Genomic DNA, 16,225 nt, shown 5'->3' on the forward strand with positions numbered 1-16,225 from the left:
AAGAACACATTTAATAAGTAGAAATCCAAGCATGGTAATTCTTCCTGAAGACAGACAGCCTCCAAATGTAAGTTTGCTTGAACAAAGGCAAGTATGATTTATCCCACCAGATTCTGCATTTGATGATGTTCTGCATTTTACCTCCAAACAGCAACAAGCTGTTACATACAATAGATTTAATGATCTTCTGTATACTGGTGAAACCTATTACTTAGTAAAAAAATTAATGACAACTCTAGTACAAATATACTCTCACACAACATTCAAGACTTAGTGAGAAGTTTAGATCTCCTGTTCTGTAAGCTCTAAGAGTTTCTTTGACCAGTGTCATGTCTAAGACCAGAAACACAAGGAAGAGTAATTAGAAACCATCACTGGAAGTTAACTAAAACCCATAACACTCATCTTCATTTTGCCAAGATTAAAGTAAAGCAAGTAAAATAATGTATGACAAGCTAGTAAATAATGTATTCATAGTGAATACATCTAGTGCAGGTAGCTCATCAGTGTGCAGCTGCAGTGCAAGCTGCAGACTGACCTCAGGGTGGCAAGAAGCGGCTGGAGACCAGGCAAAAGACCATGAACTGGTGCTGGCCCTTCACTTAACAAAGGGCATAACGACCTGCATCACTAGCCAGGTCACCAGACACTCAGACTCTGCAGAAGAGTAACTCAGTGAAAAGACCTCCAAATTATTAAGTACATAAACCGTGAGCATACAAAAGCCCAGTGATCCCGATGCTCAGTAGACACCCTGTTTGAGCTGTTACATCTTGCTGCAAAACAATGAAATCACCAGAAGGAAACATATCTGAGATTCTGCTATGGGAAACCTGGCATCGAGTCAGTGAGGAAACCTCATCTGACTCTCTGAGTGGTGGGTGCAGAAGTTAAGTAGGGCAGCCAGCAGCTCACTAGAGCCATCTGCTGCAAAGGGACTTGGGTCACAGCAGCTCAAGTCCCTGGTGGTGTCACACTGACTTGCTGGAGTGGATCCTGGACAGTCTGACAGGAAAATTTTCTTAACACATCTTTGAAGAAATGTCACTTTTGTTACGAGTGACAAGCTGAATACTTACCTCCACTTCAAGCTGGACTAAATCTTTCATGCGCCCACTAACCCACCCCAATATCAGAAAGATAAGGCACTTAAATCCCTAGTCATATAGGAACAAACTCGCTAATCAGTATTATAATCTGAACTCTAGTATTTGTAATGTGATTGGGACAAAACACTTTGCAAGTATTTATGAAAAAAAAGAGCACTGCTGAGCTCTTTACATTCAAGCAAAGTAATCATCAATACCAGACAACAGTGCAAAATCTTACCCATACACGAATTTTCTTGCTTCTAGGAAGATCTGATTTATCAGTTCTCTAGTTGGGGCAGTAATAATACATTCTGGTTCTTGCTGCTCTTTAAAGCTACTGGCAGTTACACCATCCCTCATCATTTGGGCCACAACTGGTACAAGAAAGGCTGCCTGGGGGGAAAAAACACAGCAGTATTTGGGTTGTGTAGTCTTAAAAGCTTTCATCAGTCTTATTAAAATCTGTGTATCAATCTTAAAGCTTGAAAGATAATGCGCACAATGATCAAGGACATCAGACTGCAAAAGGATTAACCTGAAGGCACAACAGGACATTTAACCTTATTTCTCCTTGTTAACCAGTATGAAAGTACCTCTCTGGATCTTAACAGTCTAGTAACATAGAAATACAAGCATGCAGTGGCTAACTTTCCATACCGTTTCATACACTGACGACATGCCCTGGAAATTAAGTAACCCAAGACCAAAACCATTCTTAATGTGTATTTAAAAACTATAGGTTAGCATTGGTAGGTCTGTAAAGTAATCATGTACTAACATTCTCCAGTCTACTGGAACGGCAGATCAGTTTGCAACACAGCTCCACCTTATCAGTACACTTACTTCCACGTAAGACTAGATACCCACAAACCTGCACCTGTACAGCAGTCCCAAAAGCATTCAAAATATTTAGAGCACAGACTTTGGATGTTTCCCCTTCTACAAACAGAAGAGGTCTTTCAAAAGAAGTAACTAGTAAGCTACATTAAAATAAAACTAGGATTCCACACTGAACTGAACAGCAGAAAGCTACACTTCATAACCAAACAATCTCATCCAACAGCTGTCAGCGGTTAGGTTTGGGTAGGTCAGACACTTTAAAAAGTTGAGACAGTTTTCAGTTTAGTATCAACTTTCAACACTGTTCCATGATTAAAAACAAATCATCTAAAACAAAGACTGGTGCAAATCAGACTTCATCAAACCAAGTAAGACAAACCTGCAAAACACAGTTAGGCCCTGGCATAAGTTTGAAAAAATAAAACCAAAACATACACAAAACTCAAACACAGACAATACTAAAAGAAAGAAATACAAAACAAAAACACAAAAAAACCACCAAAACCACAAAACCAAAGACAACCTACCAAAAATAACTGCCAAAAAACAAACAAACCCAAACACCTAAATAAAAAAAAAAAAACACTAAATAAGACACAACTCCACACAACAAAAGTCCCTACTCTAAATTGCTGAGTCTTGTGATCAGCAGTGTCTAGAACTGCCTGCCTATACTTCTGAATCCACAGCTGTACCTCTAAAGGCTAGCCTGCTGTATCAGGACACTAGTTTACTGGAAAAAAGTATAAAGCCCAAAATGTGACAACCCTACCATCATTCATATCTGTGCCTGATACCTTACCATTGCTGTGCAAGTGAAATTACTGGACAACAAGCAGCCAAGCATGTGACGTGGAACAGTGAGGCATCTCCCTGAAAGCTCAAGGTCACACACATTCAGTAGAATAAATACTGCACAAAATGCTTACAGTTTTTCCTGATCCTGTCTGAGCACATGCCATTAAATCCCGTCCTGCCAGTATAATAGGAATGCTGTACTTCTGCACTGGAGTAGGTTTAGAGTATCCAGCTTTAGCGATGTTCACAGTTAAAGTATGACACATATTAGTATCTGCAAAACTCTATAACAGAAAAAATTATTAACAGTTATCACATAATCACAGGAGATGAAAGTTTAAAACCGAAAATGCTTACTGTAGGACACAGACATCCAAATACTAAAGAGTGTTAACTTTAGAGGTAGTCTCACCAGTTATTTAGGTTGCCAAGGCTCCTAAGGGTAAAAGCCGCAAAGGTCTCTAAAATTCAAATTACATTGAAATAACATTCAAATAACATTGTCTGCAGGACAATGAACACTTTGAACCTTTTCAGCTGGTCTTAACAGTTTTAAGAGAAAATTGCTCGGAAGCCATATACCTGGATTCCAGTAAGAAAACTCACATAGCATGCTATGAAAACAGACCTGAAACTCTTTCATTTCATGTAGGAGCTACACATGGTCTCTGTGCTAAAACCAGTGAGGGTAGCTAAAACAACATTCCTAGCCAGGACCAAAAGGCAACATAGGTAACAAAAATCTGTTTAACTTCAGTGAGAACACCTCTGTGTCTTCTCTTTCAACACAGGTACTACTAACCCCTCTGCACTTCTCTCCTCATTGTTTTCCCTAAAAAGATTATTTTCTTTTTCAACACTGGCCACCCATTATAGATAAAAAACTAACAATGAACTGCAGCCACAGAGAACAGGGCTAGAAATTAATTTTAAAAAAAAACCCTCTGTCCCAACGACTACTACCCCAACAGGTGTTTATTTCCATTTTTGAAGATCCCCCACTAACTGACTTCAATAAGGCAACTATACCAGCCTGCCCAGAAACTGCTGCCGAAGACCTCTTTCTTTCAATATCTAAAATTGTATTCTTCCACAATTAAATGACTATTCTTTCTATATTATAGAGTATTACTTTCTCTGGACCATTTAAGTAGTTTCTTAATTATTGTCAATTCAATTTTTTATCTTTTAAATGGGGAGCACCTCCTTCCAACATCACATTATCTGCAAGATTCAGTATTTTTTATTAGCATTTTCATTCGTTACAAATATTGAACCCACCACACATCCTTGTCAATCATGCTTCACATAAACTGTGAGAATAACCAGTTCACGAACCATTAATGCTGCTGGAGGGTCTAGTCCTGATACTTCAACGATGTTTTCATCATACTTGTCAAAATTAATTCCTGTCTGATAACGTGCAAAGATGGCTTGTTCATCATCAGGTGGAGGAGGGGGCACATAAGTCACCTTTGGACCTTAAGAACACAACCACTTAAGTTGACAAACAATATAAAGAAAAGTTAAAATAAAACTATTCTAAGTATGGAGCTATAGAAGTTAGGTTCAGTGAGATGTCCTCTGGATTTCCCTCCGTTTTTCAGGAAGGCATAAAATTCCATACCTCCATTCTATCAGAATTTAATGTTATACTACGAGACCTAAAATTTACCTCCATATGAAATCAGACTTGTAAAGCATTCATGTCTCACATTCACTCAAAGGCCCCACTTTCAAGAGGTACTCACAAAAAATAAATTAGGCTCTTCTTTATCATCCAGACAAACACATGCTCTTATAACACAAGGAAGGACATGCTTCCTACACAACAAATTATTCTTTCTGAAAAAGAACTCTCTTTCCACATGAAATTCCATACAGATAGATGCAACTTTTGCATACAAGCACCCAGAACAGTTTTTAACACACTAATACTTTACACTATAGTCATGAAAAAGGAATTACTGTTCGGTGTTAAGGATGCAGTTATTTCCACTAGAAGCACGTTGCATCTATGAAGACTTCAACTCCTAAAAATCATTATTTGAACTAAAAATCTGAAAAAAATTAGTTGAACCGAGTCCAACAGAGGCAAATCAATTGTTCTTCAGATACTAAGTATCACTTCTGAATACATATACTGGTCATTGGATCACAGAATGGTTTTGAGTTGGAAGTAACCTTCAAGATCATCTATTTCCAATCCCCATGGCACAGGATGGCCATCTTCCACTAGATCACACTGCTCAAAGCCAAAATGAATGTGGCCTTGAACACTTCCAGGGATGAGGTATCTACAAGCTCTCTGGTCAACCTGTTCCACTGCTTCACTGCAACTCACTGTCTGAGTAAAGACCCATTTAGCCATCTTTTCTACGACGAGAATTTTTTTATGAGTATCACACAAAATGTTCTTACATAGAGAATATCAGCGATCCACTGACTATTACACTTGTTTAATCCCACTCCTAATTTGATTTATAGTACTCTAGGTAGGAAAACATATACATAGCCAGGTACATTAGCATCAGTGGCAAAAGAACACAGCAGGACTATGAGGGAAAAATCCCAAGCATAAAAAAAAAAAACCACAACAAAGTTAAATCAGGAATTAGTGGCCTGTCAGAGCTATAGACCTTACCTGTCAGCACTGAGAGTAAAATATTTCCCCTTAGAGAGGGCAGAAGGGTAAAAGTCTAGATTGACTCTTTCAAAACTTAGCAAGTTCTTTCAGGGTTACTTTCAATTTTGGAGTAAGCACCTCTGCTTCACTGTGAAGCATCAGCCAGACAAAGAAAAAAGATTATGTAATGCAACAGCTTTGAAAATAAGGTAACTAAAATTCAAATTAGATACAAATATGTATTTTGCAGGCATACAACCAAGATACCAAGCATTTGCAGAAGGTTCTTAATAGGGCGAAAAATTAGTGACAGTATTTGCCAGAATTAAGAAGGAACTGCTTTGTCATTGATAACCAATCAGGAAATCCGTAGAGTTCACCCCTCCTACTAAAAAGCCTCACCTGCACCATCTGCAAGTGTTCCTCCTTCTCTAGAACCAGGAGTGCCCAACTGCAGCGTGTTCCTTTGCCCACCTTTAGTACCTGTGAGTAGCAGACACGTAGCAGATACAGGGTATAAAACTAGTTTCATTAGTACATTTTAAGCCAGTACTATCTACTCCAACAAATCTGCAGAACAACAGTCCCAACAACTTTTTCATTAACTCCAACCTATAATGTATTATACTCACTAATATTCGTTTTCTAAAGAGACTATTCATTTTCCAAAAGACAGCTGAAGAACAGAACTAGTAGCAGGAATTCTCAGTTCTCTGTGGTAGTTCTCACGGAACATGCAAATCCAGAAAGATCACCAAACATATGCTACACAAACCACTCAGAATGAAAAAAGCCCAACCATTAAACTTACTCTCACCTTGTCCAAAGCCACCACGAAATCCTTTAAAACCTCTGTTCTGTGTACTAGCACCACCTACAGCATTGCGTTCTTGAAAACCTGCAATAATACAGCATACCACACAATAACTCAAATTTGCCCACTTCTGCATGAGCAGATCAAGTGCCTTTTATCTGGCTGAAGAACAGAACCCATTTCAACAGTTCTCAGGGAACAAGCAAAACCCAAAAGAATGACCAGTGTATGCTGCCATCATACAAACCAGTCAATACAGCAAACTTACACTCACCTTGTCCAAATCCTTTAAACCCTCTGTTTTGTGTAATGGCATCTTCTCCATTTTCCTCTTGAAAACCTGCAGTACAGCATAGCACACAATCACTGAAGTTTGCTTAATTTTGAAGTGCAGGTCAAGCCCTTCTATCTGGTAATTATTCTCCTCAGTCCTTATTTTATTCATATAAAAGGTACAATATAACGTAAGTGATTTTCATAAATACATGAAAAAATGAAGAGACACTTTTTTTTGCCAGAAAGCATTCAGCTATTCTACCATACTGTAAAAACAAAGAGCATCATCTAGTATAAGACACCATGAAATTCTCCTAGCACAGCATCTGTGGCTTTCTCTCCACCAATGTCCGGTGTGTATCAGTATGTCAATCAGTTTAGTTTTTCCTCATCAACATATAAAAACTACATCTTAAAGGCTGACGTGCAAATGACAGTATCTTAAGTATCCATAAATACAATGGACCTTAAATATGGCTTGCAAGTTAACTTCAAAATTGCTGCTGAAGAGTCTAGAGCAAAACTGCATGTCATCAGTGCCCTGCATCAAACTGCTGCTGTCTTGCTTAGTCAAACAGGTCTAGTATTCCCCTACCATAATGAGATTCAGCCCAAAAGGTGGGAAAATGGTCTTAATTTTTTTGAAAGAATAAAAAGTGCTGGTTTTGTAAAAAGGCAACTAGTTTTTTAACAGAAAAGAATTGCTATCTGTATTATGGATATGTCCTCAATGAGTATTAGCATGATACCTCTGTAAAAATTACTAAAAATCATTATCTGAATCAAAAAGAGTCATATCAATTGTTATTCAGATATCAAGGAGCACTTCTGAAAATGCATAATAATGATAGAATGGTTTGGGTTGGAAAGGACCTTAAAGGTCACCTAGTTACAACCTCCCTGCAATGGGCAGGGTTGCCACCCACTAGATCAGATTGCTCAAAGTCCCAATCAAGCTAACTATTAGCTACATTGCCACAACTCACTAATGAGGAAACCTGTACAGTTCACCCCCACTACTAAAAAGCCTCACCTGCATCATCCGCTGGAGATACTCTTCCTCTAAAGCTGAGAGCTTTAGACTGAGGCATACCCCTTTGTCCATCCTTAGTATCTGTAACAGACAGCGTAGTGCATATAGGGTATAAAGTTACAAAAATCACAGAATCAACTAGGTTGGAAAAGACCTTTGAGATCATCAAGTTTAATCTATGAGTGAACACAACCTCATCAACTAAACCATGTTACTGAGTGCTGAGTGCCACATCCGGGCTTTTCCTAAAAGCCTCCGGGACAGTAACTCCACTGCCTCCCTAGGCAGCCCATTTCAAAGCTTAATCACCCCTTCTGTGAAGAGCTTCTTCATGATGTCCAGCCTAAACTTCGCCTGGTACACCTTAAGACTATTTCCTCTTCTCTAGTCACCAGTTGCCTGGAAAAGCAGGCTGACCTCCACCTGGCTACAGACTCTTTTCAGGCAGTTTGTGGAGCGTGTTAAGGTCTCCCCTATGCCTCCCTTAATCCAGGCTAAACACCCCCAGCTCCCTACAAGGACTTGTGCTCCAGACCTTTCATCAGCCCTGCTGCCCTTCTTTGGAATTGCTCCAGTATCTCAAGGTTCTTCCTAAACAGAGGAATCCAAAACTGGACACAGCACTCAAGGCCTAACGAGTGCCGAGTATGAGGGGATAATCACTGCCCTGGCCCTGCTGGCCACACTAGTGCTGATCCAGACCAGGATGCCACTAGCCTTCTTGACCACAATGGTTCATGTTCAGCTGGGTGTCAATCAGTAACCTCAGGTCTCTTTCTGCCTGTCTGCTGTCTAGACACTTGGCCTCAGCCTGTAGCACTGCAGGGCATTGTTGTGACCCAAGGGCAAGACCCAGCACTTGGACTTGTTAGACCTCGTATCAATGGATTCAGCACATCGATCCAGCCTATCTGGGTCCCTCTGCAGAGCCTTCCTGCACTCCAGCAGATGAGCACACACATCCAACTTAGTGTCATCTGCAAATTTGCTAATGGCAGATTTAATCCCCTCATCCAGATCATCAGTACAGATACACAACTGGGCCAAACACAAACCCCTGGAGGGCATTAGAAGTGACTGGTCACCAACTGGATGCAGCACCATTCACAACTCTCTAGGCCCTGCTGTCCAGCCAGTTCTTAACCCAGCACGTGGTCTAAGCCAGAGGCTGGCAGCTTTTCCAGGAATATGCTATGGGTAAAGGTGTCAAAGGCTTTGCTAAAGCCCACATAGATGACATCTACAGCATTCTCCTCATCCACCAGGTGGGACATTTGGTCATAAAAGATCACACTGAAGAAGATTACAGGCAGGACATGCCCCTCCAAAACCCATGCTGGCTAGGTCTGACCCATTGGTCATACTGTATGCACCATGTGATCACACTTAAGATGATCTGTTCCATTATCTTGCTGGGCACTCAGATGCAACAAGAAGTCCATACACTCCAAGAACCTCCTAAACGGCATCTTCTCCACTGTGCTGAGCTCCCAGCAGATTATTTGGTAGGTTAAAGTCTCCTACATGAACAAGGGCTGGTGATCTTGAAACATCCTCCAGCTGCTTACGGAATAATTCATCCATCTCTTCAACATGGTTAGGTGGTAAGACACTCACCATGATGTCAGCTTTGTTGGCCCTTTGCTGATCTTTGCCCATAGGCACTCAACCTAATCATCATTAATCCTAAATTCTATAGAGAGCCCCTCTAATGTACTAAGTGACCCCTCCATCTTTTCTCCCTTGCCTGACCCTTCTGAAGAGTAAGCAGACATCCACTGCACCACTCCAGTCATGCGAATCATCCTACCACATTTCCATGACAGCTACTACATCATCATTTCCCTTCCATACAAGGCTTCAAGCTCCTCTTACCCATGCTGCATGCATTTGTGCACATGTACTTCAGCTGAGCTGCTTTCGCCACTGACTCTGACTTATCACCTTAGCGTCCTCTCTGGAAAGCCTGGTTTCATACCCTTCCCCCTTCAAACCTACTTTTAAAGCCCTCTCAATCAGCGCTGTCAACTCTGGCCTAGAATCCTTGTTAGACAGAATCCACCTGACTCAAACAGGCCTGCTGCTGTGAAAACTACCCCATGATCAGAAAAATCAAAATTCACTGATAGCACCAGCCCTTAAGCCAGTTTTTCATAATACGGGTTCTCCTGTTCATTATTCATCTCTGCTACTGATGGAACTTAGCAGAACACCACCTGCACTCCTGTCCCATGAACCAACAGACCCAGAGCCTTAAAGTCCTTTTGAATTGTGCTGGTACCCTTCTTGTAAATCTCATCACTGAAAACCTGGAAAACCAGCAGTGGGTAATAATCAGAGGGCTGAACTGGCTCAGGGAGTACCTGGGCCCCAGGGAGGCAGCAGACTTCCCTGTTGAGCACAACAATACAAGGTCCTCAATTCCCCATAGAAGGGGGTAATCTGTGACAATCAACTTTCAACTCTTAACACCTGAGGCTGTGATCCATCTGACAGAGTAAGCACAACTGGAACACCATCCAGACGAATTTTTTTCTTTCATATAATTAGCCTGACCCTCTGAATCCAGAGTCTCGTATCTATTTCTGTAAGGGCACCTGGGAAGGCAATGGGGGTTGGAAGTGAATTTTTTTACCTCCCCAATAAGGGACCTCTTCCCATTCCCCCCATCTGCTAGGTCTCCTCCTTCTACCTGAAGGGTCAATTTCTCTTCTGCTTTCTGTAATACTCCTTAGCCTTTCCATCTCTTCTTTAAGCTCTGCCCCCAGACAGAGAAAAATCACTCACCTGCTTACACCATAGGCACGTTTTTTTTGCACCATCCTCTGGTACTAACACTAGGTTCAGACACCCTCTGCAGCCAGTAGCCTGGACACCTGTTTTCCTCTTGGGGGAGTTGTCTGGGTTAGCAAATGCTTGCTGCCAGCAGCAGCAATGGCTTAGGGGGACGATTAAAAAAACCAAAAAACAATAAAAAAAAAAAAACAGCAAAAATACCACACCAACCTACCACACAACCCACCTCCAGGAGGATGGCAGTGCCCTACCTTGGTGAACTGCCACATAAACTGACTCGCCACAGCTCCCCTCCCCGCTCTGCCACGCCCATTTCCCCACTCCTGTTACTTGCTATGCCACACCCCGGTTTGCCCACTCCTGGTCACTAGCGCTCCTACAGCGTTTTAAATCGCAGCCAAATGGCCCAAAAACTGCCCCTTGCTCACCTGAATGGCTGTCATGGAGGGGGAGCTGCTTGATCAGCTCTTCTAAATCACATGCACATTAGTATCATGAAATACTACAACTAAAGCCAGCTATTTACTCCAATGTATCTGCAGTACAACCCCAACAACTTCTTCATTAATTCCAACCTATAATACTACTATGCTCAGTAATACTTGTTTTTAAAAGAGAACAATTATTTTCCACAACACAGCTGAAGAACAGAACTAGTAGCAGAAGTTCTCAGGGAACATGCAAATCCAGAAAGATCACCAAACACATGCTGTACCCATACAAACCACTCAAGAGTGAAAAAAAGCCCAAACCATCAAACTTACTCTCACCTTGTCCAAAGCCACCACGAAATCCTTTAAAACCTCTCTTTTGCGTACTAGCACCATCAACAGTGTTTCGTTCTTGAAAACCTGTAATAATACAACATACCACACAATAACTCAAATTTGCCCACTTCTGCATGAGCAGATCAAGTGCCTTTTATCTGGCTGAAGAACAGAAGCCATTTCACTGCTTTCACCCTTCTACTGGTAGTTCTCACGGAACAAGCAAATCCAGAAAGATCACCAAACATGCTATACAAACCACTCAGAATGAAAAAAAAACCAACCATTAAACTTACTCTCACCTTGTCCAAAGCCACCACGAAATCCTTTAGAACCTCTGTTCTGTGTACTAGCACCACCTGCAGCATTGCGTTCTTGAAAACCTGCAATAATACAGCATACCACACAATAACTCAAATTTGCCCACTTCTGCATGAGCAGATCAAGTGCCTTTTATCTGGCTGAAGAACAGAACCCATTTCAACAGTTCTCAGGGAACAAGCAAAACCCAAAAGAATGACCAGTGTATGCTGCCATCATACAAACCAGTCAATACAGCAAACTTACACTCACCTTGTCCAAATCCTTTAAACCCTCTGTTTTGTGTAATGGCATCTTCTCCACTTCCTTCCTGATAACCTGCAACACAATATAACACAAAATAATGTAGTTTGCTCAATTTTGCATGTATAGACTGTTGCGCCTGGAAATGCCATTTATCTTGCTGAAGAACAGAAGCCATTTCACTGCTTTCACCCTTCTACTGGTAGTTCTCAGGGAACAAGCAAGTCCAGAAACATCACCAAACATATGCTACACAAACCACTCAGAATGAACCCAACCATTAAACTTACTCTCACCTTGTCCAAAGCCACCACGAAATCCTTTAAAACCTCTGTTCTGTGTACTAGCACCACCTACAGCATTGCGTTCTTGAAAACCTGCAATAATACAGCATACCACACAATAACTCAAATTTGCCCACTTCTGCATGAGCAGATCAAGTGCCTTTTATCTGGCTGAAGAACAGAACCCATTTCAACAGTTCTCAGGAAACAAGCAAAACCCAAAAGAATGACCAGTGTATGCTACCATCATACAAACCAATCAATACAACAAACTTACATTCACCTTGTCCAAATCCTTTAAACCCTCTGTTTTGTGTAATGGCATCTTCTCCATTTTCCTCTTGAAAACCTGCAGTACAGCATAGCACACAATCACTGAAGTTTGCTTAATTTTGATGTGCAGGTCAAGCCCCTTGTATCTGATAATTATTCTTCTCAGTGCTTGTTTAGTGACTCCACAAGAAGTTCAGCATATAACTGAGTGATTTGCCTAAACACATGAAAAGAATTAAGACAGGAAGTACTTTTTGCCAGGAAGTCTGACAGAAAACAGTACTCTCCTGTACAATTTCATGAAATAAAATTAACATTGGGTCTTTAAGTATTTGACTTTACTTGTGTACATGCTAATCAAGCCACTAACTTCAACTCTTCAGTAAGGACACACATCAATTCAGATTTCTGGTTTGAGGCTGAGAGCATTTGTTCCTATACAAATTTCTTAACTACTGGTACTATAGAATAAGGTGGCAAAGCCAGTTACTGCCTGCTATGTAGCGAGGACTTGAAAACATGTCTTTCAAATCTACCAAGTTCTATTTTTTTTTTATTACTCAGAATTACTTATTCAGTTGGCAGTGAGACGTATGTAGTGTATTTTTATTTCTAATCTCTTTCCTTAATCTCCTGATGGGAAGAGTAAGAAAATAAACATGCATATGCATAAACAAGGCAGTCCTCATTTTAGACTTAAGTTTCGGGTCTTGTCTAAGGTCCAAACAATCAGCTTAGATCATAATTCACTCCTTAGTCCTTATTCTTCAACCAAACACCTGTTCTATCATATTGTAACAACAAAGATCATCATCTGGTACCATGAAGTCTTCCTAGCACAGCATCTATGGCTTCTTTTCCACCAAAGCCTGATGTGTATACCAGCACAGTTTGTTTTTTCCACATCAGTTAGAGATATAAAAATCTTATCTTACGGATTCATGTATAAATGACAGTATCCTAAGTATCCATAAATACAGCAGACTTTAAATACAGCTTGTGAGTCACTTCATAATTGCTGCTGGAGAGTCTAGAGCCAAACTGCTTGTCATCAATGCCCTGCACCAAATAAGCCTAGCATTCACCCACCAATAACGAGGTTCAATAAAAAGGATGCAGAAATGGTATGGAATTTTTTCAAAGAATAAACTGTGCTGTGTTTGACTGGGTACAGTCAATTTCCTTCACGGCAGCTGGCACAGGACTGCACTTTGGATTTGCTAGAAGCAGTACAGGTAATAGGGATATTTTTGTTAGTGCTGAGCAGCACTCACACTGAGCTGGGGCCTCTTCTGCTCCTTACCCCACTACACCAGGAAGGGGGGGCAAGGGAGCACAAAATGAGATGGGACAAAGCCAGGAAAACTAATCCCATCCCATGTGGCATCAAGCTCAGCATATAAATCCAGGGAGAAGAGGAAGACAACGGCATTTGGAGCGATGGTGTTTGACTTCCCAAGCCATGGTCATGCATAACAGAGCTCTACTTACATGGAGATGAACTCGCCTGATTGGAAGGGAATGGAAAATTTAAGGTATCATATACAGCTAGCCATTAGAAAAACAATCGCTACTGGAAGTTACCTTTGGCTGCAAAATTCCTTCCTCTACCAAAACTACTCACTGACTGATGCTGTGTGCCCACAAATTCATCAGTAGCTGTAATTAAAAAGAAAGAATTAAGTTAAAATTCAACACTACCTTTTACTTATTAGTAGTAATATAAGGAAGCAGTAAATAAGGAAGCATTGGAAAGCTTCCTTTGGAAGAAAAAGGAAAGCCTACTCATTACATTCTCTATATAATTTGATGCTGCTGTTCCATGGAGGTCCCATGAAAATATCAAAATAATATTGTATTCTCCTTTAATCTTGTACAATGCTTAAGGGATCAATTCTTCCAAACATCAGTAAAGTCAAAAGTGCCTTTCACATACCAAATGAGTCTACACTTCGACTGAAGACAGTTGAGGGATCATTCGGTTTCTCAAGCAAGCTAACCTGCAGAAAGAAAAAAGACATAACATCATGATGATTTTAGGCCTAAAGAAATATATAAAGACATACACAGCTACAAAGTCATGCGCTTGAAAGAAGCTATCTTGTGCATCTTGTGATACCAAAAATCACATTATACACAGCTGACACGTCAAGCCCGCTTACACATACAACAATCGTTAGTATCTGAACAACACAGTAGCAAGTAAATTGCTAGTCCAGAGAAAAACTGCTCTTTTCAGGAACAGTGAACTCCCATGGCTGCCTACCATATTTCAAAAAATAACGGGAACAGGGGACACCACTGCCCAGCAGTCACTCAGGTTGCAGGGACACGGGTTGGAAGAAGAGAAGCAAACATAACCCCTCGCCGCAGCTGCCTGCCCCCGCCCCCCCTCCCCACCCATACCTTCGCAAGGGATGGGAATAACGCCTCGTCCCCTATCTCCGCATTCCAGTCTTCTTCAATCATGCTGCGCCCTACCAGACCTGGTTGCAGGAGACAGAACACATCAGCACCCGCCTCCCGCCAGGCTCCGGAGAGCACCGCGAAAGAAAATGGCACCCCACACTGAGGCTCGCCGACACAGCGCGACGCTGAAGCCTGCGGGGCGGGGGGGGGGGGACCTGAGCCCGCCCGGCCCGGGCGCTGCGCCGGTGGGGATGAAGAAGATGGAAGTCCTCCCGCGGAAAAGCACCCCGCTTCCCACAGGGCAGCCCCTCTCCTACCTCCGTCTTACGGTCACCGAACCTGCTCACCGAAAGAAGATGGCGACTGCCGCCGACAGCCCTTAATAAGTCTACACGTGCCGCTGCCGCCACGTCACGTGTCTCGTCCGGCAGCCAATGGGCGCGCCCCGTCCCTCACGCGTGGTCGCTGCGGCGGGAACGGCGCTGCCGAGGCGTGGCGGGCGTGGAGGCACCGAGCCGCAGCTGGCGCCGGGACCATTTCACTGCGCACACCTTCCACAAGCATTAGCCTAATACCCAGCGAGACATCTGCTTTCGCTGGAAGTTAAAAAAAAAAAAAAAAAAAAGTCTCGTTAAACAAGTTACATGTTTAAAAAACAAAATGAAACCGAATTAGCCCCCCACAGACAACTCGAATTTAAGAATGACACCTCCTTTCCAGCTGTTTTTGTTAAATCAGACTTGGTAGAGATAAGAATGGTGGCTGCATTCCTGTCTCAGGACCTGATGCGGGAGTGGAGGAGAACATGGATTGCACTCCCATCGTCTAAAATTATTAGCAAGTAACCTGGCATTCCATCTTGGGTTTACAAGCTACCTGTGCAGCGTCTCTTCTCTGTACCTCTTTTCATGCTGCAAGGTAACACACCGATGCTTATTCATAAAAACATTAAAGAATGTCCTGTGTCGTTTTATAAACATGATAAAACTCATTAGAACCCTCTTCACCATGTTCAACAGATTTCCCTCATCAGAAAAACAATTTGAAAAATTATGTGTCTGTTCAAGAACTTTAATGCCTTCTGTTGCAGAGGTGACACCAGATCTGTATTTCTGAAGTGAATGTCCAGCAGAGGCTTTGAGCATCAAGGCAAATTCCCGCAGCAGCTGGGAAATTTTGGAAATTTTGAACTAATACTTCTGTTATTTTCTCACTAGCCATCATCTCTTAAGCCTTATCCTTTAGCTGTTCATTGTTCAGGAGCATCAAGACAAGACTCAGGTTAGAATGTAAAGTGGGTAAGAGACATAAACAACTTCTCTGTCTCACAGTGATGTTAAATCTGCACCACTAGATTTTGTGTGTGTGTGTATGATGTGCTGAGTGCTGGGAGTTACTAGCTTTCAATAAGTATTCAGTCGGACACCTAATGTCCAAGAATGAAGACTCTGCAGTGGGAACATCTCTGTGGGAAGTTTGTAAAGCTGTTCTCAAGTTCCCAAAGCGGCATCTGAAACTAGGAGGGAGGGCTCATGTGTTAAATTTCACCCACTGTGGTGACCATTTTACTTTTTGCCTAAACAAGGAAGCAGAGTAAGCTGCTTCATAAGGCAAAAGGGCTTCTGTTTGCATTGCACTGGAGCTCTGTTTTGGA

At 41.8% G+C, this 16,225-nt stretch overlaps 2 protein-coding genes across 2 annotated transcripts in view; both read right to left on the bottom strand.

Moving 5' to 3' along the window:
* The window catches only part of LOC106859625 (interleukin-31 receptor subunit alpha), a 59,261-nt gene extending 53,432 nt beyond the window's left edge, over window positions 1–5,829 (bottom strand). Inside the window, exons 1-4 of the mRNA XM_088156767.1 lie at window positions 5,758–5,829; window positions 4,068–4,210; window positions 2,861–3,013; window positions 1,330–1,484 (exon numbers count right to left, since the gene is read on the bottom strand). Of these exons, the coding sequence (XP_088012893.1) occupies window positions 1,330–1,484; window positions 2,861–3,013; window positions 4,068–4,070 (311 nt within the window). The 5' untranslated portion in view covers window positions 4,071–4,210; window positions 5,758–5,829. The remainder of the gene's footprint in view (window positions 1–1,329; window positions 1,485–2,860; window positions 3,014–4,067; window positions 4,211–5,757) is intronic.
* LOC106859605 (uncharacterized) lies at window positions 4,885–14,648 on the bottom strand. The gene is made up of 13 exons (XM_088157023.1): window positions 14,569–14,648; window positions 14,099–14,162; window positions 13,747–13,821; window positions 12,173–12,238; window positions 11,902–11,982; window positions 11,615–11,680; window positions 11,344–11,424; window positions 11,045–11,125; window positions 7,479–7,559; window positions 6,444–6,509; window positions 6,173–6,253; window positions 5,758–5,838; window positions 4,885–5,105 (listed from the first exon to the last, which is right to left on the bottom strand). Exons 1-13 carry the CDS (start codon window positions 14,629–14,631, stop codon window positions 4,885–4,887), a joined length of 1,107 nt encoding a protein of 368 aa, XP_088013149.1. The 5' UTR covers window positions 14,632–14,648.
* Window positions 14,649–16,225: the final 1,577 nt, after the last annotated feature.

The sequence above is a fragment of the Sturnus vulgaris genome, chromosome Z (genome assembly GCF_052056855.1).
Source record: "Sturnus vulgaris isolate bStuVul1 chromosome Z, bStuVul1.hap1, whole genome shotgun sequence".
Taxonomy (NCBI): Eukaryota; Metazoa; Chordata; class Aves; order Passeriformes; family Sturnidae; genus Sturnus; species Sturnus vulgaris.